General features: G+C 42.0%; 1 protein-coding gene across 1 annotated transcript in view; it reads left to right on the top strand.

Moving 5' to 3' along the window:
• Nucleotides 1-1,043: 1,043 nt before the first annotated feature.
• The window catches only part of LOC135480353 (synaptotagmin-B-like), a 41,819-nt gene continuing 19,185 nt past the window's right edge, over nucleotides 1,044-23,677 (top strand). The window contains 1 exon segment of the mRNA XM_064760181.1: nucleotides 1,044-1,180. Within this exon segment, the coding sequence (XP_064616251.1) occupies nucleotides 1,044-1,180 (137 nt within the window).

The raw sequence follows: 23,677 nt of genomic DNA, 5'->3' as shown, positions 1-23,677 counted from the left end.
GCGTGACATTATTAGCCAGATGTGACAGTACTGATCATGTGTGTCACTACCGGTCATGTGTGACATTACTGATCAGGTGAGAAATTACTTGTCAGATGTAATATTACTGGTCATGTGTAACATTATTGGTCCGGTTTAACATTTTTAACTAAGAGTAACATTGATAGTCATTTGTGGCATTACTGGTCATGTATAACATTACTTGTCAGGAGTGACATAACTGGTCAGAAATGACATTACTTGTCATGTGTGACATTACTGACCAGCTGTGATATTACTGAATAGGTGTGACATTACTGATCAGGTGTGACATTACTGAAAAGGTGTGACATTACTGGTCAGGTGTAGCATTACTGGTCAGATGTAGCATTACTGGTCATGTGTGACATTACTGGTTATGTGTGACATTACTGGCCATTTGTGACATTACTGGTTATGTGTGACATTACTGGTTATGTGTAACATTACTCGTGAGGTGTGACATTACTGGTCATGTGTGACATTACTGGTCATGTGTGACATTACTGGTCATTTGTGAAATTACTAACCAGGTGTGACATTATTGTTTAAATGAAAAAATAACACACTCGATGAGTAAAATTGCTATATTTCTATATACTATTGATGCTTCATGTCCTTCTTTTCAGCGTTCCTGTCACGCAGGTCCATGTCGTATATTTTATAAAAGTGTCCGTCCTAGAGGAGCTGTCATCAGGACAACGTAATGGTCAATAACGATTTTTTCCAAGCTGTCTGACTTCATCGCCCGCCAGGCCTTCAGCATTATGAACCAAACCATCGCACCAAATTACATGGTGGCCGTCTATATCGTCGTGCCGCTCTGTCTTCTATTGCTGCTGGCAGCTCTCGCTTATATTTGCTGCTCCAAACACTACCGGCTCAATTGGTTCGAGCGCTCACTACTGGAGGAGCATGATGGGGAGAAGGAACGACTGTACGTACGTTCTCCTCGACACTCGCTGAGTAACACGACGGCACGCCGCGGCAGCTCTAAGGTTGGATGGGCGGGGCTGGGTGCCAGGATGGGGTCCACCCCAAGCTCCCCGTCCTCAGATACTGGGGAAAAGTTTTGGGTCCCGCCCGCCGTGTTACAGCGAAAACGTGCCCAGAGCCTCGTACCTGCTTTGCTTCAGCACCGTGACAGCTGCGAAGACGGTAAGTCTGCTTTATTAGGGGATGCAAATTAAACTACGGGAAATTCCCGCCAGTTTCTTATTATTTGATTATTTCTTTATTTGTGTGTTTGACTCCAGAATATTTCACCTAGATGATTGATATAGTCCATGTTTAACATGTTTTGGGGTGGGGGCAGTGAGGGAGGGGGGGGTGGGGGGTCTTGTGAGGGGCGGTTGCACCTTCATCCATAGCTTGCACACGAACGTGTACTAATGATGTTCACCTGAATGCCTTTGTTAACCTGAGAGCAGTCTTGGTAAAATGTGATTGATTAAGGAACAGTTATAGGTAGAATTAGAGTATGTTCACGTCCGTATTGCATGTACGTATATACACATGTCACTGACATTTACTTGACAACTGCATTAAGCTGGTGGGTTTTGTATATATTATTATGAGCGCACGTTGATGGATTCCTCGAAGGATTTGTCCCATCAGGATCGGGATAGGTCTGAAGAATTCATCCGTCAAATATGTGCCAAATTAACTAGCAATAACAATAAACGCATTTGTCCATCAATCAATATTAGTATGACGTGTGTGTCTTTCACTCCCTGGCCCCTGCCCGGAAATCGTAGCGGCATCTTTAACAGGTGTTAGCACGGGATGGATGCAATTGATAGTCATATTGTGTCAATGGCTAGAATATCAGGTAGGACTATCTTAGAGTGAAGTAAATAAATGAGTTATTGTTATTATTGATAAGAACAGATGTACACACCAGGCTGGTATGCCGGTGGTACGTTCATATCGCTGATATTTCCCAGCATGGTATATCGCTTGTATCTGTGTGGTATTTGGTTAGCATTTGGCTGGTGTCTCGCCAGTATGTCAATATGAATAGTACCTCGTTGTTTACATCAGCTATAGAAGTCTTGCTACCTGGTTCACATGACGACTTCTCCATAATTATCGCTAAACTCATAGTTGTATAAAGCTGCAGTATCCTGAAACAATGCTGATTTATAAACGTTAAGGCATTATATCTATGTCCAAATGTATTTATGTCCAAATCTCCCAATGAGACATTGGACTGTGATTTTTTTAATATCCAAACTGAATGAGGTATTCATGACTCATGATGTTAGTTTTGAGGTAGATTGACTCGGTCCCCATCAATACAGCTCTTTCTCTTCGTGGGCCCTAGTGACTCCCTTTGCGCAGTTTACAGTCCGTTACAGATCACAAGGCTCCCACAAATATGGTGCACACATCTGTACAACGCATGAGAAGTTGGTCAGTAAATTGGCAAAGGTCTGCGGTTTTACCCGATCAACTCCGGTGGCTTCCACCCAGAAAGCATAACTGGCCTCGTGTTAGTGACAAATCCTTGAGTATGGTTAAGCAACGGTCACGTGATTCACCTATTACATACTCAAAGTTCCTCACAACTTATATAAACTACCGGGCAAAAGAAACGTATAACCTTGTTCAGCACCACAAGAAAGAGAAAGAAAGACAGACAGTATCAACATGATAAGCATTATATTGCAATAAACCATTTTCCAAGTTCTGTTCAAAAATTCAAAGCCATATGGATATTACACTTGCTGTCAGGCCGAGTAAAGAAGGCATGAGGTAAATCTGAAAAATTACACAAATGCAAGTAAAGGGACTCCCTTAAAAAGGTGTACCTAATGTCCTATCATGTCATAAGACAGATCGTTAGGGATGCACCCATTGCATCAATTAAAGCCAAAATACGTCTCCTCATGGAAGTCGTCAGCCGCCGGGTGACGTCATCAGGAATTCTGTCCCCACTCCTCAAATAAAGCCTGTTCGAGCTGTTGCCTGTTTTGTGGGGGAGGGACGCGTTGTCTCAGACGTCGATCAAGATGATCCCACAGATGCTCTAAGGGATTCATGTGTGGCGATCGTGCTGGCCAAGGCAGTACGTTGACATCACGGTGTCCAGATAATTTAGTACAACTCTGGCGGTATGAGGTCGTGCATTGTCCTGCTGCAAAAGGATACCCCTTTGCTGTTGATGCACGAATGGCACCACAACAGGTTCCAATATTTCATCTCGGTATCTTTGGCCAGTCAGATTTCCCTGGATGATGACCAGTCTCGTTCTCACCTGTCCACAAATTCCGCCCCCATACAAGCACCCCACCAGCACCAAAAGGGTGGACATTCTGAATGCAGTTTTGTTGCCAATCGCTCTCCCCTGCGTCGATACGCACGAATTCGACCATCATTTCTGAAGAGGTTATATCGGCTTTCATCAGTGAACAGCACCCTTTCCTAGTCTCGTCGCTACATCGACGTACAACTCTTGCCCAACGCAGCCTGTTTTGACGGTGTAGAGGAGTCAATGCCATTCCATGGAAGGGGCGATAGGCTCTGATACCACTCACGCGGAGTCGTCGTAAGACTGTGCGTCTGCTGATGGGGTGTCCCAGTGCCGTTTCCGCCGTTGACGTCCCCGTCACAAACCGGTTACAAATCCGGTGGATTGTGCGGATGTACCGGTCTTCGCCAGGCGTTGTAACACTTGGCCTGCCCGATCTTGGACGATCTTGTGTCCTGCCTGTTAGGCGGTAACGACCCAACAGTCTGCTGATGGTGGCTTGACAGCAATTGAATGTTCTGGCAATGTGGTGTTGGCTGGCCACCATGTCGGCCATACCAATGGCTCTATCACGTTCTGCTTGTGTGAGTCTCGGCATCTCTGAGATGTTTTTTTTATGGTATTGCACCCTACCATGTGCTACATCGGTATTTATACGGCGGTCATTATTGAGAATTTTCAACAGGGCCCGAAACTCTGTTTTTCCGATTTTTCATGATGTCTTACACCAATTTCAATGAATCTCGTTAAAAAATGACGTGTACTAAAAGTGGTGCTTATGTGCAAACGTATTCGCACAACGTTCAACTTATTCAACTTATTTTTCCATAGAAAAAACTGCATTTAAAAGCTATACGTTTTTTTTGCCCGTTAGTTTAGATTTATCAGTTATCAACTACTGGATTAAATTCCAATGTTTTCCATACAGTATTAAACTGACGACACTAAGTTTTCATTTCCTCGAACTGCAAATCAAACTATAGTTGATGTTTTGAAAATTAGTGTCTAACGAAAAACAAACTCTGACCTACGAAAAGAACACTTAGATTATTTGGGTTCAAATAAAAACGACCGCAGTACATGACTACAAGTTATCCGGAAATATCTCCAGCTGGATGATAGTACATCGACTGGCTGGCTGGACTATGAGAACCGTCTTTACCTTCATCAACTTGACTATGGCTGGATTATGAAAACCGTCCTTACCTTCCTCGACTTGACTCGAGTATGAGCACTGTTTGTGCCTTTAAGGACCACATCATGACTGAAGTATGAGCACTGTCTTTGTCTTCCTCGACTTGACCCTGGCTGGAGTATGAGCACTGTCTTTGCCTTCCTCGACTTGACCCTGGCTGAGGTATAAGAATCGATTGCACCTTCATCAGCTTGAACTGGCTGGAGTATGAGCACTGTTTGTGCCTTCATCGACTTCACTTCGCTGGAGCATAGGCATTGTCCGTGACTTCCTCCACTTGGCAATTGCTGAAACATGGGCATTGTCTGTGCCTTCCTCGACCTTACTGTGGCTGGAGTATGAACAATCCCTGTGCCATCCACATCTTAATATGTCTAGAGTATGAACATTGTCTGTGCATTTCTCGACTTGATTCTGCCTCAAGTATGAGCACTGTTTGCACCTTCATCAGCTTGACTATGGCTGGAGTATGAGCATTGTCTGTGCCTTCCTCCGCTTGGCAATTGCTGGAACATGGCCATTATCTGTGCCTTCCTCCGCTTGGCAATTGCTTGAACATGAGCATTGTCTGTGCTTTCCTCCACTTGGCAATTGCTGGAACGTGAGCACTGTCTGTGCTTTCCTCCACTTAGCAATTGCTGGAACATGAGCACTGTCTGTGCCTTCCTCCACTTGGCAATTGCTGGAAGATGAGCATTGTCTGTGCCTTCCTCCACTTGCCATTTGCTAAAACATGGTCATTATCTGTGCCTTCCTCCACTTGGCAATTGCTGGAACATGAGCATTGTCTGTGCTTTCCACCACTTCGCAATTGCTGGAACATGGCCATTATCTGTGCCTTCCTCCGCTTGGCAATTGCTGGAACATGAGCATTGTCTGTGCCTTCCTCCGCTTGACAATTGCTGGAACATGGCCATTATCTGTGCCTTCCTCCGCTTGGCAATTGCTGGAACATGAGCATTGTCTGTGCCTTCCTCCGCTTGGCAATTGCTGGAACATGGGCATTGTCTGTGCCTTCCTCCACTTGGCAATTGCTGGAACATGAGCATTGTCCGTGCCTTCCTCCACTTGGCAATTGCTGGAACATGAGCATTGTCTGTGCCTACCTCCACATGACAATTGCTTGAACATGAGCATTGTCTGTGCCTTCCTCCACTTGGCAATTGCTGGGACATGAGCATTGTCTGTGCCTTCCTCCACTTGGCAATTGCTGGAACATGAGCATTGTCCGTGCGCTCCTCCGCTTGGCAATTGCTTGAACATGAGCATTGTCCGTGCCTTCCTCCACTTGGCAATTGCTGGAACATGAGCATTGTCTGTGCCTTCCTCCACTTGATATGACTGATGTATGACCATTGTCTGTGTCTTCCTCGACATGACTATGGCTGGAATATGAGCATTGTCTGTGTCTTCCTCGACATGACTATGGCTGGTGTATGATTGTTGTTTATGCCTTTCTTGACTTCATATGACTGATGTATGACCATTGTCTGTGTCCTCCTCGACATGACTATGGCTAAATTATGAGCATTGTGTCTTCCTCGACATGACTATGGCTGATGTATGATTGTTGTTTGTGCCTTTCTTGACTTCATATGGCTGGATGTATGACCATTGTCTGTGCCTTCCTCGACATGACTATGGCTGGAGTATGAGCATTGTTTATGCCTTTCTTGACTTGATATGACTGATGTATGACCATTGTCTGTGTCTTCCTCGACATGACTATGGCTGAAGTATGAGCATTATGTGTGCCATCCTCGACTTGACCCATGGCTAAAGTATGAGCACTGTTTGTGCCTTCTTTGATTTCACCTGGCTGGATGTATGACCATTGTCTGTGTCGTCCTTGACTTGACTATGACAGAAGTATGAGTATTGTCTGTGCCTTTATCGACTTGATATGACTGAAGTATGACCATTGTCTGTGCCTTCCTAGACATGACAATGGCTGAAGTAGGAGCATTGTGTGTGCCTTCCTCGACATGACAATGGCTGGAATATGAGCATTGTTTGCGCCTTTTTTGACTTGATATGACTGATGTATGAGCATTGTCTGCGCCTTCGTCGATATGACTATGGCTGGAATATGAGCATTGTCTGCGCCTTCCTCGACATGACAATGGCTGGAGTATGATCACAGTTTGTGCCTTCCTCGACCTTCCTAAAACTGGAGTATGACAAGTGATTCACATTTGATCCAAAGTCCATAAATCTGCCTTCCTGGTTGGATATATGAGAAAATTTGTTACGCATGACGAACGAGAGATTCAGTTGAGACTGATTTGTGGACACGAGGAAATAAAACGCCCGAGTTTGATTACCTTACGCGAAGAAAGCAGGTGAAAAGAGAACCTCTTAGCACCTGTAGATTCATTGTATATTGACAACTGTAGTGGAAGTGTTTATTAAATGCAGACACAATTTAGTTCGTAATAAGTTAAAGGAGCATTTTAGTTGACATTTTACGAGTGTACTTTAGTCGGTAACACGCTAGTGAGGCACGTTATTGGCATATTGTAGTCGGTAACACGTTAATGACACATTTACTGGCATGTTGAAGTCAGTAAAAAAACACGTTAATAACCCATTTTACTGGTATATTGTAGTGGGTAACACGTTAGTGACACTTTTACCAGCTTACGTGTTATATTTATTTATTTATTTATTTATTTATTTGCTTGGTATTTTTCACTTGTACCACGTCGGCCAGCATTATGGTGGAAGGAAACTTGACAGTGGAAAACCCACCACCATCCGCACATTGTTGAAAATCCTTCCTCCGTACTGCAGGAGAAGAAGCCAGCATGAGCTGGACTTGAACTCACAGCGACCGTATTGGTGAGAGCCACTTGGGTCATTGCGCGGTTGGCAAGCTAAAAGCCTGGGAGAAGGTAACCCCGGTAACATGACATAGCATGATTTTAGAAAACATGTAACATGTTACTGGCATATTTTGGTTGACAGCATGTGTCACCTTTCAGCTGGTTAACATCAAGCTAGGGATGTCCAACATCTACTTTGATTTAGTGTGCTATAATAATTCTCCAAAGTCCGTTATAAATAATCATGATTCCCCGCTCAGTCAAGTCCCTCTTTAGAAAGGCCGGTAGGTACCCTAGATACTGATACTCAGAGAAGCTCAAAATAATATGGCCTTGGAAAGTGGCTGTAATGACAAATATGTGGTTTATGAAATAAATTTATTTCACAATAGATATAGAGCAGGTAAAATATCTCCTTGCAGATCGACTTGTTAAAGGTTCCATACACCCTGTCACTGTCCATACACCCCGTCATTTTCATTACATTCTATCATTGTTCCTACACACTTCCAATGTCCATATAGCCTATCTCTGTCCATGCACCCTGTCACTGCCTATACACCCTATTCCCACCGCATTTCCAATGCTGTTATACATTCACCCTGCTGGTGTCCATTCTTCGGCTGTTGACCATTAACCTCGCTGTTGTCCGTTAACCCCGCTGTTGCCCATTCACCCGACTGTTGTCCATTCACCCGACCGTTGTCCATTAACCTCGCTGTTGTCCATTTACCCCGCTGTAGTGCATTTACACTGCTGTTATCCATTTTCCCTGCCCAGCCCATTTACTATGCTGTTGTACATTTACCCTGAGGTCGTCTATTTACACTTGTTGTTGTTCATTTAGCCCGGTGTTGTCCATTTACTCTGCTGTTCTCCATTTACCCACGCTGTTGTCCATTTGCTCCCGCAGTTGTCCATTTGCTCCCGCAGTTGTCCATTTACCCCGCCTCCCGTCCATTCTCCGTGTTGCGTGTTGTAGTCCGGTCAGACCCATAACCATGAACAGATCGATAGCTGGTCACAATTAAGTCGCCAACAACCGTGCACAGTGATAGCAATTCGCTGTTACGGCTGCTGTTATTTTTGTATCTTTCCATAAATTATCAATAACTTATGAGCTTCTGCCGTCGTGATTGTGTCGATCTATGACAGATTTTCTCTGGCTGTTGCCAACCGACAGATGTAGGAGTCGCTGCCTCTCATTCATTTGTCACGACGAATTTCGGTAACATTATTGCGTGCCTTCCCTTTGGCCGCAGTAAGAGTGAACACTGTTACGCTAGTTTCTTACCTCTCTCCTTTGCTCACGTGAACTGCTTTGTTGCTTAAACTATACATTTTAACAGTAAACGCCACTGAAAGAAATAAAGATGAGAAAAAAGTAAGTCGGTAACAGTTTGCTTTTCTTGCAGCCGTTTTCAAGTCACTAATCGCAGCTATGCGCGGTTATCGACCAGGGAAGCTGCATAGGCAGATCTGGATGACATCTCCCGTGGAGCTACGGTAACAACGTCCGCTTCACTTGTCAGCTTGGAAGTTTAGGGCCACCACTTATTGAAGAAACAAGAGCCCTGGCGCATTAGCAGTACATTGGCAGCAATCGGCCGCGATTCGACGGTCGCGGAGAAAGTTGATCTAAAAAGAGGATTACTGCTAAAATGGACAGGACGGCTCTGCGGGCTAGTGGCGGGATACTGTCCTTTAATTGGTGGTATTTTGCCAGAAGCATGATTGCAGTGGCTCTCTATACTCTTAACCTTTACACATTCTCCGATATTGGGCGCAGATTTTGTAAGGAAAGACAGTAACTGGCTTTTTCTGTCTGTGGACAGGTAAACATGTCCTCAATCTATCGGTACCTGCGAGCCTGTGAAACTGACCACACAGAGTGATTGATCAGGGCCAATACCTAGTGTAAACATGATTGCCGATGGCATGGCGAAATGACGACCAAAAATATGTCACATTTGAGAGGTTTTTTTTTAAAAAAAAGTCCAGTTCATCCAGTGAATGGCTTTGCAAAATAAATAAACCAAGTAACTGCGAAGAAATTCATTTTGACGATCTCAGTAGTTTGATATCTCTATCTATCAATATCTGTATAAAGATGTATGGACAACTAGGTACAAGTAGGTGTCATCATAAACAAATATGTTATCTGATGCCACGATCTCAGTAGTGTGATATCTCTCTATCTATCAATATCTATATAAAGATGTATGGACAACTAGGTGCAAGTAGGTGTCATCATAAACAAAGATGTTATCTGATGCCCCGTTCTCAGTAGTGTGATATCTCTATCTATCAATATCTATATAAAGATGTATGGACAACTAGGTGCAAGTAGGTGTCATCATAAACAAAGATGTTATCTGATGCCACGATCTCAGTAGTGTGATATCTCTATCTATCAATATCTATATAAAGATGTATGGACAACTAGGTGCAAGTAGGTGTCATCATAAACAAAGATGTTATCTGATGCCACGAGCAGAGTTCCTGTTATGACATATACACTGCACAGTAACCCATTCATCATCCATTGGCCAGTTCTGTTCCACTGATACTAAACATTGTCATCAAAGACAACCAGTCGTTGATTAACAACAATTAGTGGCTGATTCAGAGCAAACAGCGGCTGATTCAAAACAGTTAATACGTCCTGGCTGAAATGAGGTATTCGCGTGTTTTGATCAGTTATACACGCTGCCTGAACACCGCCAGTCGCTGATTGAAAACAGCTATTCTCTGCTTGCGAAAACCTACTAGCCGACTAACACAGCTACTCTTTTATAACGAAAAGCCACTTGTGAATCAGAAGAATTATCTTGCTGATTAAGAACAGTTATTTGGTGATTTTAAACTGGTGCTTAAAAACGCCTTACATGTTCAAGCACCGGTGGTCTGTATTACATAACCCCGGGGAGAAGGAGCTGTTTATGATAGGCAGCATGCACTTTTTTTCTTGGTCATGACCGTGATAGAAAACTGTAAGCTCCGTGGCCATGACAGAGAAATGACACCCCCTCCACCATCCACCTCCCACCCCAACTCGACCCTCACCCACAACCCGACTCCCACGAAGCAAACAGAAGGTTTGGACAAAATCTCGAGGTAAGCCGAAGTCGATCAACATGATGGCAGTGCTAAATCCCAAAAGTGTCAGCTTTCCGGCGGTCAATAAAAGCCTGGAATCTGATCAAAGGTCGGATGCCTGTACAGTAAGTAGACTGGAGGAAGCTGTCTGCCATATCTCCCGTGAGTGCAGTATTTTAGAGAAGATACGAGGACAAACTATAGTACATTATGTGCTAGTTTATTTCTATATCTGAACTAAAGGCACATTTTCCCACACCATTTTTCCACAAGTGAACTGCTAAGGCAGGTGAGGAAGGTTCACTTTACACGCTCATGCTTTAATATTGGTATTTTTGTTCTTAACTAGCTTAACAAACTGCTATAATCATTTATCAAACATGGGTTGGTGATCAATTATATTGGTGATCAATTATATGTAATATTAGGATGTGTTTTTAACAGAATCTTACATGTATATTTGACGATGTTTCCTTCTCACGTCACGTTCATATTCAACTGGTTCTTTCACAATTTGTGTTTCATTGATTTTCTTTTTCCTGTATGCAGCGATCGATTCCGTTCTTTTCTATGTATTTCCATTCAAGAAGTGTCTGTTGCCTGCGTTATTGTTCAGGTGATGGTAACTAAAATTGCGCAACAGTGTGGCCCTGGGATAAATATCAGCGTGGGGCCTGGGACAAGTTACAAAATAACATAGATTTACATTTACAGTGGTTCTGTAATAACACCCTGTATGCCTTAGAACTGTGCCAGGAGAGGGTCTCATGTTATTTATGTTTAGTCACAGTAGGTACAAAAGTTATAATGCACCACGTTACAAATTTGAAATGCAAGGCGACTACTTTATAACAAATTTACTACAACATGGGCGCCTGCAAAATGGTTTACCAAAAAGCTGTTTAGAGATTTGGAGAAAATCGAGACCATAAGCCTTAGTGAATTTATAAAGTTCGTGAAGGAAAGTGTAAAAACCTCAACTCTATTACTTAAGTTTTAAAATGAGTATAGTTCTGTCGTAAGTAAATAAGGGCAGAGTTTCCAGAGCCTCTGGCGCTCTGCTAAATAGCGCTTACACAGAGCTGGGGAGTGTATAGTCATCGTGTTGAATTAGATCGCCACGTTGGATATATGAACAGTTGCAAGCAAAAGCGCAATATAGTTTATTATTGACGGCTGATATAGTAGCACTGTACACGGTTTGAATACTGATTTCACTAATTTGCCTAGATCACACGTTATATTTTTAACATCGTTGAAAACTTTTGACTGCTTCTGTTTGCATGATTCCGCCCTATTTTGTACTTTATATGCTTACTACGTTGTTTTGGGAATTAGTCTTGTATTTATTGACCTGGTACATCCATCCTCACTGACGGCTGGTGTACGAATATTTCGACGAATAGATTCCCAACAACTCCAGACATATTGGAACTGCGTTCACTGTGAAACCTTTTTCGTACCCGTATGTTGACTGTCAACAGTTAAACCCTCTAATCCAAGGTATGTTAAGACTGTGTCAACAGCGAATTCCTCTTATCCCCGGCATGTTAACGCTGTGTCAAAAGCGAAACCCTTTAATCTCCGGTATGTTAATTCTGTTTCAACAGCGAGATCCCCTAATCCTAGGTATGTTAAGGCTGTGTCAACAGCGAACCCTCTAATCGCCGGTATGTTATGATCGGTTTCAAGAGCAAAAGCCTCTAGGACCCTGTATGAGGGATGTGTCAGCTGTGAAACCCTCTCATGTTTGGTATGATAGGGCTGTGTCAAGAGCAAAAGCCTCTAGCACCCTGTATGAGGGATGTGTCAGCTGTGAAATCCTCTCATGTTCCGTATAATAGGGCTGTGTCAACAGCAAAACCCTCTAGCACCCTGTAAGAGGGATGTGTCAGCTGTGAAATCCCCTCATGTTCCGTATAATTGGTCTATGTCAACACCGAAACCCTCTGATATCCGGTATGAGTGATGTGTCAGCTGTGAAACCCTCTGATGCTCGGCATAATAGGGCTGTGTCAACACCGAAACCCTCTGATATCCGGTATGAGTGATGTGTCAGCCGTGAAACCCTCTGATGCTCGGCATAATAGGGCTGTGTCAACACCGAAACCCTCTGGTATCTGGTATGAGAGATGTGTCACCTGTGAAACCCTGTGATGTTCGGTACAATAGGGCTGTGTCAACATCGAAATCCTCTGGTATCTGGTATGAGGTATGTGTCACCTGCGAAACACTCTGATGTTCGGTATGATAGTGTTGTACCAACAGTCTAAACCCCTAGTCTGTGGTATGATTGTGTTCGACTAGAGGCCTAAACCTTGTAGTGTTCGGTATGTTAGTGCCTTGACAACAGCCCTCTAGTGCCTGGTATGTTAGTGCTGTGGCAACAGCCTAAGCCTCTAGTCGATGGTATCCTGGGCTGTGTCAACAGCGAAACCCTCTGTTATCTGATGTTAGTACTGTGGCAACAACCCTCTAGTGCCTGGTATGTTAGTGCTGTGGCAACAGCCCTCTAGTGCCTGGTACGTTAGTGCTGTGGCAACAGCCATTTAGTGCCTGGTTTCTTACTACTGTGCCAACAGCACTCTAGTGCCTTGTATGTTAGTGCTGTGGCAACAGCCCTTTAGAGCCTGGTATGATGAGATGTACCATCTGCCAAATCCTCCTGTGTCCGGTTGGTTTGGTCTGTGACAGCTGTGAAACCCTCTAGTGCCCGTTATGTTGGAGGTGTACCAGCTGTGTATCTAGTGTCCATCTAGTGTCCGTATATTAGAGGTGTACCAACTACACAACCCTTCAGTGCCCAGTATGTTAGGGCTGTGTCAACTGTAAACCCCTCTAGTGCTCAGTAAGCTGGGTCTGTACCAGCCGTTAAGCCCGCTAGTGCCCATGCGTTAGAGGTGTATTAACTATGAAACCCTCTAGAGGTCGTTAGATATGTGTTGATTGCCAGATTCTCTACTGGCCGGTATGTTAAGAATGTGTTAATTGCCAAACACTCTAGTCACCCATATATGTATGTTAGGGATGGGTTAATTGCTAAACTCCCAACTGGCCGGTATGATTAGGATGTGGTAATCGTCAAACTCCCTAGTGGCCTATACATGTATGTTAGAGATGTGTTAATTGCCAATCCCTATAGTGGCCCATAAATGTATGTTAAAGATGTGTTGATTACTAAACCCTATTGTGGCCCATACATGTATGTTAGAGATGTGTTGATTGCCAAACCCTATATTGGCCCATACATGTATGTTAGAGATGTGTTGATTGCTAAACCTTATAGTGGCCCATACATGTATGTTAGAGATGTGTTAATTGCCAAACCCTATAGTGGCCCATACATGTATGTTAGAGATGTGTTAATTGCCAATCCCTATAGTGGCCCATACATCTATGTTACAGATGTGTTGATTGCTAAACCCTATAGTGGCCCATACATGTATGTTAGAGATGTGTTAATTGCCAAACCCTATAGTGGCCCATACATGTATGTTAGAGATTTGTTAATTGCCAAACCCTATAGTGGCCCATACATGTATGCTAGAGATGTGTTAATTGCCAATCCCTATAGTGGCCCATACATCTATGTTAGAGATGTGCTGATTGCTAAACCCTATTGTGGCCCATACATGTATGTTAGAGATGTGTTGATTGCTAAACCCTATAGTGGCCCATACATGTATGTTAAAGATGTGTTGATTACTAAAACCTATGGTGGCCCATACATGTATGTTAGAGATGTGTTGATTGCCAAACCCTATAGTGGCCCATACATGTATGTTAAAGATTTGTTAATTGCCAATCCCTATAGTGGCCCATACATGTATGTTAGAGATGTGTTGATTGCCAAACCCTATAGTGGCCCATACATGTATGTTAAAGATTTGTTAATTGCCAATCCCTATAGTGGCCCATACATGTATGTTAGAGATGTGTTGATTGCTAAACCCTATAGTGGCCCATACATGTATGTTAGAGATGTGTTAATTGCCAAACCCTGTAGTGGCCCATACATGTATGTTAGAGATGTGTTAATTGCCAACCCTATAGTGGCCCATACATGTATGTTAGAGATGTGTTAATTGCCAAAACCTATAGTGGCCCATACATGTATGTTAGAGATGTGTTAATTGCCAATCCCTATAGTGGCCCATACATCTATGTTAGAGATGTGCTGATTGCTAAACCCTATTGTGGCCCATACATGTATGTTAGAGATGTGTTGATTACTAAACCCTATAGTGGCCCATACATGTATGTTAGAGATGTGTTGATTGCTAAACCCTATAGTGGCCCATACATGTATGTTAGAGATGTGTTGATTGCCAAACCCTACAGTGGCCCGTACATGTATGTTAGAGATGTGTTAATTGCCAAACCCTATAGTGGCCCATACATGTATGTTAGAGATGTGTTAATTGCCTATCCCTATAGTGGCCCATACATGTATGTTAGAGATGTGTTGATTGCTAAACCTTATAGTGGCCCATACATGTATGTTAGAGATGTGTTGATTGCTAAACCCTATAGTGGCCCATACATGTATGTTAGAGATGTGTTAATTGCCAATCCCTATAGTGGCCCATATATCTATGTTAGAGATGTGCTGATTGCTAAACCCTATTGTGGCCCATACATGTATGTTAGAGATGTGTTGATTGCTAAACCCTATAGTGGCCCATACATGTATGTTAAAGATGTGTTGATTACTAAACCCTATAGTGGCCCATACATGTATGTTAGAGATGTGTTAATTGCCAAACCCCATAGTGGCCCATACATGTATGTTAGAGATGTGTTAATTGCCTATCCCTATAGTGGCCCATACATGTATGTTAGAGATGTGTTGATTGCTAAACCTTATAGTGGCCCATACATGTATGTTAGAGATGTGTTGATTGCTAAACCCTATAGTGGCCCATACATGTATGTTAGAGATGTGTTAATTGCCAATCCCTATAGTGGCCCGTACATGGATGTTAGATATGTGTGGATTGCCAAACTCTCTACTAGCCCACACATGTATATTAGAGATGTGTTGATTGCCAAACTCTCTGGTAGAGCGTCCGCTTCGGGACCGGTAGATCCAGGATCAATCCTTGATCGAGTCACACCTAAGACTTTAAAAGAGGAAGTTGTAACTTCCTCGCTTGGCGTTCAGCATGAAGGGGATAGTGCAACGACTGGTTGACCCGTATCAGTATAATGGCTCGGGCGGGGCGGCTTACTTGCCTTCGGTAAGTCGTCTCAGTGAACCAGTACTAAATAAAAGAGCGGTGGAAATCCGTCCTGCAACAAGGAGGCACATTACACGTACATGCACCCCAATGATTCCTTCGTCGTCATATGACTGAAAAATTGTTGAGTACGACGTTAAACCCCAAGCACTCACTCACTCACTCACCCAAACTCTCTAGTGGCCGGTATGTTACGGATGTATAAATAGCCTTACCATATAATGGCCCATACATGTATGTTAAAGATGTGTAATTGCCAAACCCTGTAGTGGCCCATACATGTATGTTAAAGATGTGTTGATTGCCAAACTCTCCAGTGGCCTATACATGTATGTTAGAGATGTGTTGATTGCCAAACCCTCTAGTAGTCCATACGTGGATGTTAGAGATGCGTGGATTGCCACACTCTCCATTGTTCCATACATGTATGTTATAGATGTGTTGATTGCCAAACCCTATAGTGGCCCATACATGTATGTTAGAGATGTGTTAATTGCCAAACTCTCCAGTGGCCCGTATATGTATGCTAGAGATGTGTTGATTGCGAAACTCTCTAGTGACCCGTACGTGTGTGTTAAGGATGTGTTAATTTCCAAACCCACTAATGGCCCATACATGTATGTTAGAGATGTGCTAATTGCGAAACCCTGTAGTGGCCCGTACATGTATGTTAGAGATGTGGTAATTGCGAAACCCTGTAGTGGCCCGTACATGTATGTTAGAGATGTGTTAATTGGCAAACCCTGTAGTGACCCGTACATGTGTGTTAGAGATGTGTTGATTGCCAAACCCTATAGTGGCCCATATGTGTATGCTAGAGATGTGTTGATTGCTAAACTCTCTAGTGTCCCATACATGTATTTTAGAGATGTGTTGATTGCCAAACTCTCTACTGGTCTATAGTTTAAGGATGTGTTAATAGCCAAACCCTCTAGTGCCCGTACATATTTGCTAAGGATGTGTTAATAGCCGAACCCTCTAGTGGCACGTACATGTATGGCAGAGATGCGTTAATTGCCAAACCATTAAGTGTGCGACACGTCAGGGCTTTACCAAACCCTCTAGGGCCCAAAAATTTATACAAAAAATATACATATATTTTCGGCAGTGTATATATATATATATATATATATGTGTGTGTGTGTGTGTGTGTGTGTGTGTGTGTGTGTGTGTGTGTGTGTATATGTATGTTCGGGACCGGTAGATCCTGGATCAATCCTTGATCGAGTCACACCTAAGACTTTAAAGAGGAAGTTGTAACTTCCTCGCTTGGCGTTCAGTATGAAGGGTATAGTGCAACGACGGGTGGACCCGTATCAGTATAATGGCTCGGGCGGGGCTTACTTGCCTTCGGCACCGAAGCAGCACTAGATAAAAGAGCGGTGGAAATCCGTCCTGCTACAAGGAGGCACATTACACGTACATGCACCCTAAGGATTCCTTCGTCGCACTGAAAAATTGTTGAGTACGACGTTAAACCCCAAGCACTCCCTCATATATATATATATATATATATATATATATAATATATATATATATATATATATATATATATATATATATCTATACGGACTGGTTTTTCTATCCTTACCCTCACCGAATGAGGCTCAATTCTCAATACGGAATGGATCTTGGGCCTTGTATTCGTCACATAATGAAGCTCGAATACAACAGCCACTGAGGTATACATCAGCGGCTGAGTTATACATTAGCTGGTGAATCTATACTCCTTATAACGGAATTGATCTTGGGTCCTGTATCCGTCAGATAATGAGGCCCCCAGTCTCTATGCGGAATGGTTCTTGGATCTTGTTACCGTCATGTAATGGAACTTTACTCTCTGTACGGAATGGTCCTTGGCTCAGTATCTGTCACATGGTTAGGCTCTACTCTCTGTACGGAATGGTCCTGGGCTCAGTATCTGTTACATGGTTAGGCCCTACTCTCCTGTACGGAATGGTCCTGGGCTCAGTATCTGTCACATGCTTAGGCCCTACTCTCTGTACGGAATGGTCCTGGGCTCAGTATCTGTCACATGGTTAGGCCTTGCTCCCTGTATGGAATGGTCCTTGGGTCCTGTATCCGTCACATAATAAGGCTCTACAGTCTGTGCGGAATTGTTCTTGGAACCTGTATCCGTTACACAGTAAGGCCCTACTCTCTGTACGGAATGGTCCTGGGCTCAGTATCTGTCACCTGGTTAGGCCCTACTCTCTGTACGGAATGGTCCTGGGCTCAGTATCTGTCACATGGTTAGGCCCTGCTCTCTGTATGGAATGGTTCTTGGGTCCTGTATCCGTCACATAATAAGGCCCTACAGTCTGTGCGGAATTGTTCTTGGAACCTGTATCCGTTACACAGTGAGGCTCTACTCTGTGTACGGAATGGTCCTGGGCTCAGTATCTGTCACATGGTTAGGCCCTACTCTCTGTACGGAATGGTCCTGGGCTCAGTATCTGTCACATGGTTAGGCCCTACTCTCTGTATGGAATGATTCTTGGGTCCTGTATCCGTCACATAATAAGGCTCTACTGTCTGTGCGGAATGGTTCTTGGAACCTGTATCCGTTACACAGTGAGGCCCTACTCCCTATATGGAATGGCTTTTGGGTAGCCGTCACATAATAAGGCTCTACTGTCTATGCGGAATGGTCGTCGCTCTTTGGCACCATCACTTGTTGAGATTCCAGGATGTGCAAACACGTACAAAACTAATACAAGCTGGTAGCATTTTCTACAATGGCATGTGGAATTGTTGTTGGATTCTTTAAACATGACAACAAAGGTGGGATGTTACACCACCACAAACAAAGGGTTGTAGTGTAATATCGACTGGTCATTGGGATTTTACACCATCACAAACACAGGTTTATAGTCTAATGTCGACTGGTGGTTGGGATGTTACAGCATCACAAACACAGGTTTATAGTCTAATGTCGACTGATGGTTGAAATGTTACACCATCACACGCAAAGGGCATTAATCTAATGTCAACTGGTGGTTGGGATGTTACAGCATCACAAATAAAGGTTGTAGTCTAATGTCGACTGGTGGTTGAAATGTTACACCATCACACGCAAAGGGCATTAGTCTAATGTCGACTGCTGGTTGGGATGTTACAGCATCACAAGTAAAGGGTTATAGTCTAATGTCGACTGGTGGTTGGGAGGTTACTCCGTCACAAGTAAAGGTTATAGTCTAATGTCGACTGGTGGTTGGGATGTTACAGTGTCGATTGGCTGTTGGGGGATCTTTGACCATCACAAACTACGGTTGTACTTGAATGTCGACATGTTTTGGTTGAAATCTTACACTATGACGTTTTCGTTCAGCCATGTGTCGAGGCCCACGAAGCGTCCACGTTCAGCCAAGTGTTCAGGTCCAGAGAAGTGTTTACGTTCAGCTATGTGTCGAGGCCCAGCTTAGTGGTCCCGTTTAGCCAAGTGTGCACTTCTAGATAAGTATTTACATTTAGCTATTTGTGTTTTATATTTGTTCCTTTGTTAAGCGTTAGGACTTTTATTTCATTTTCAAGCTGCGGATGGTCGTGGGTTTCCCCCGGGCTGTGCCCGGTTTCCACCCACCATAATGCTGGCCGCCGTCGTATAAGTAAAATATTCTTGAGTACGGCGTAAAACACCAATCAAATAAATAAATAAATGTAACATTTTCCTAAGAACTTCTTTGGAATTCATTCAAATTTAAAGTGGCTGGCTTAATGTTCACTTAAAAGAGTTTTCTCTAGCAAGATTGATTAGACTTTTATATTGCACCTGAAAAAAATGTCCCGTTATTTTGTGTGGTTAGAGTGTTTAAACTGAAACATCAGTGTTGATATATGTCAGGAATTGATGTTTATTATTGTTTGTGGAGCCTACAAAGTCTGTTCATTAAGCCCTCTTGGCGCCAATTGTATTGTGAAAGTCGAAAATGCGTCTTCATATGAAGATTCTATCTTTACAGATAATATTATGCGCAATTCAGATTCCTGCGAATCTCTTACTGCAGAACTCTGTTGTACAACACTAGTTTAATTTGACGCCTACTATCTAAGCCTGTCTATAACGTGTCACTGTATGAATACATATGAAAGAGAAAAAACTCTGCTCAGTTTCGACAGTTTCCAGTAATAAAGCCTATCGTGCGGACACCTTCTGCGATGACTTGTATTAAATATTAAATGGCAAGGTGTTTTTATACAGAGGTGGAACAAGCAATTGCGAAATGGCACGTTAAATCTCCTAGGAGACGAACTAACGCCGCAGCTACCTAATAGGATGACGGACAGACCTGAGGGAGGGACAACCCTATAGAGGCCCCCGGAACTATGCACTTGTCATGTACACTGTCAGTGTTCAGCCTAAATACCGCCGACTTATGATCGGCTTTTACATCAGTCCTATTGATGGGTCTATAACTATGACTGCAACTGTCGCTCCTCTGCTAGGCCTGCCTCTTTGCGGATTGACGGCATGTATGTTTGTGACAGGAATTGGAAACACAGGCTTCTACGCATTTCCCTAAGTGATTTCGTCACTGTTCAAACGATTGCAAGACAAATTTGCAAATATAATTATCAACAAATGCGCACAACTTGCCACGTGAAAATAGAATTTATCGTTAGGTAATACATACTCACCAGCCCCTTTAGGGTATTAATGTCCATACATACATGTATATGCCAAGTTTTAGCACATTAAAGCACGTTAACCCCCAAGTATTCATTAACTTGTCTAGCTTAGTGGGTCAATATTAACTGTAACATTATTGCCTCTAGTCCAAGTTCAGTGGGTAAGTACTAAATGTAATTATCACTTATAGTGTAATATAATTCGAGAATCTGTTACTTGTACCCAGATGTAGTTCTACGCAAGCCACAATTCACAGAAAATAGACTAATGACATGCAGGTGCAGTTCTGAAACACATATTGACAGCGGACAATAAAAACGAATTATTTTGACGGAAACCTCTTCAGTCCTGAACCACACTCTAATAGATAAATGAGACTGAACTACAACGGCGCACACAGATTTAATGAACATGATGGAAAAGAGGCTCGGTTTGTCTTTAACGCTATCTCGTGCTCATCGAGTGGCCGCGGAATGTTTTTGTTTCCAACATTAAATATGTTTTGCAAATTATCAAGATACATGAAATAAATTTATTTATCAAACCACACGGACGCCTTTGCCAGCGGCACCTGTTCAATCAATCAAGAGTTCTCAGACAGGCATACTCTTCACAGAAATGCTGTTCTGATTCAAATACATGCAAAAGCTCCATTAAGAAGCAGATAGAGAGCCACTATTTTCAGCTCACACATAAACTGTACATGCTTCAGATTGTGTCGTATCACATTCACACTGCAAATATTCACGACGCATGGCATGTATTTATTTATAAGAACACACGCATAAATGTGCAAACCCTTGCTGTTTTCATTTAAAAGCAGACGTCTTATTCATAAACGCATCGCACATATATGGTGGGGCTATATATGCATATATTTTTGTTAAAACATGGGCTGGTATCCTTTTTATAACATTGACGTTTCCAACATATACATGTTAAAATCATGTCTGTCAATTTTTGCTGTGTATATTGTATCTTGTCATGTTTCAGAGTGTATCTTGTCATGTTTCAGAGTATATCTTGTCACGTTTCAGAGAGTATCTTGTCATGTTTCAGATAGTATCTTGTCATTTTTAGAGTGAATCCTGTCATGTTTCGGATTGTATTGTGTCATTTTTCAGAGGGTATCATGGCATGTCTCAGATTGTAATTTGTCATGTTTCACATTGTATCTTGTCATGTTTCATTATGTATCCCTCATGTTTCAGATTCCATCTTGTCATGTTTCGGATTGCACCTTATCATGTTTCTAATTCTATCTTCTCATGTTTCAGAGTGTATATTGTCATTTTTAAAGTGCATCGTGTAATTTCTAAAGTGTATCTTTTCATGTTTCAGAGTGTATCGTGTCGTGTTTCAGAGCGATCTTGTCATTTTTAAAGTGTATCTTGTCATTTTTAAAGTGTATCTTGTCATATTTCAGATTGTATCGTGACATGTTTTAGAGTGTATCTTATCATGTTTCAGATTATATCCTGTTATGTTTCAGAGTGCATCTTGTCATGTTTGAGATTGTATCGTGTAGTGTTTCAAATAGTATCTTGTCATGTTTAGATTGTATCTTGTCGTGTTTCAAATTATATCTTGTCACATGTCAGAGTGTATCTTGTCATGTTTAGATTGTATCTTGTCGTGTTTCAGATTATATCTTGTCACATGTCAGAGTGTATCTTGTCATGTTTCAAAGTGTGTCTGGACATGTTTTAGGTTGCAATTTAGATTGTACATGTATCTTGTCATGATTCTGATTGTTTCTTGTCATGTTTAGATTGTAACTTGTCTTGTTATCTTTTAGAGTGTATCTTTTCATGTTTTAGAGTGCATCGTGTCATGTTTAAGATTGCATCTTGTTATGTTTCACAGTGTATCTTGTCATGTTTCAGAGTGTATCTGGCACATGTCAGAATATATTCTTCTTATATTTCAGAGGGTATGCTGTCAAGTTTTAGACTGTATATTGTCATGTTTCAGGGTGTATTCTTGTCATATTTCAGTCCTTTTTTCAATGTGTACCTTGTGTTTTAGTGTGTATCCTATCATATGTTCAGTGTGTATTCTGCAGTTAACACCACTGCATTTTGTTTGACCTAATTGTACATAAGCCACAGTATTAGTGGGATTGCGGTGTGCTTCTGATTCACCATTTACGTAAACAGTTAGATATTTCACCTGCTACATTTAACAATTTACGTGAACAGTAAGATATTTTACCCGCTACATTTGACAATTGACGTGAATAGTTAGATATTTCACCTGCTACATTTGACAATTTACGTGAACAGTTAAATATTTCACCTGCTACATTTTACAATTTACGTGAATAGTTAGATATTTCACCCGCTACATTTGACAATTTACGTGAATAGTTAGATATTTTACCAGCTACATTTGGCAATTTACGTGAACAGTTAGATATTTTACCCGCTACATTTGACAATTTACGTGAACAGTTAGATATTTCACCAGCTACATTTGACAATTTACGTGAATAGTTAGATATTTCACCCGCTACATTTGACAATTTACGTGAATAGTTAGATATTTTACCTGCTACATTTGACAATTTACGTGAACAGTTAGATATTTCACCCGCTACATTTGACAATTTACGTGAACAGTTAGATATTTCACCAGCTACATTTGACAATTTACGTGAACAGTTAGATATTTCACCCGCTACATTTGACAATTTGCGTGAACAGTTAGATATTTCACCAGCTTCATTTTACAATTTACGTGAATAGTTAGATATTTCACCCGCAACATTTGACAATTTACGTGGATAGTTAGATATTTTACCTGCTACATTTGACAATTTACGTGAACAGTTAGATATTTCACCTGCTACATTTGACAATTTACATGAACAGTTAGATATTTCACCAGCTACATTTGACAATTTACATGAACAGTAAGATATTTCATTTTCTACATTTGACAATTTACATGAACAGTAAGATATTTCACCCGCTACATTTGACAATTTATATGAACAGATATTTCATCCGCTACGTTTAACTATTTGCCAAATATTACACTGTCGTCGCTGCTCTGGTTTTCCTCTCTATACTGTGAGCCGTGTTGTCATGTTTCTGATTGTATATTGTATCTGTATCTTTTAAAGAAAAGAAACAAATCTACTTATTAGATAAACCTCCAACTCTTCCAATATTTTGGGACACAGGAATGGCTTTAGTTGTATGTGAGCGGTACAGAATGGGTTAGCTACTCAAAGTGGAGTACACAAATCAGCATTTACATGTCTTGTGATTTTGTCCACTCTGATGAATATGACCCTCAAGTACATGTGTCTTCCACACTAACGCGAGCTTGTCTGTGTTGTTTAGAATCGACTGTGTAATGCATAATTTTGTGATATCCATTCAGATGCGTCTTCTCAGACCACATAGAAGT

Source organism: Liolophura sinensis, chromosome 13 (assembly GCF_032854445.1).
Source record: "Liolophura sinensis isolate JHLJ2023 chromosome 13, CUHK_Ljap_v2, whole genome shotgun sequence".
NCBI lineage: Eukaryota > Metazoa > Mollusca > Polyplacophora > Chitonida > Chitonidae > Liolophura > Liolophura sinensis.
Note: the sequence above shows the minus strand (reverse complement) of the source record. Positions and strands in the feature narration are given on the sequence as shown.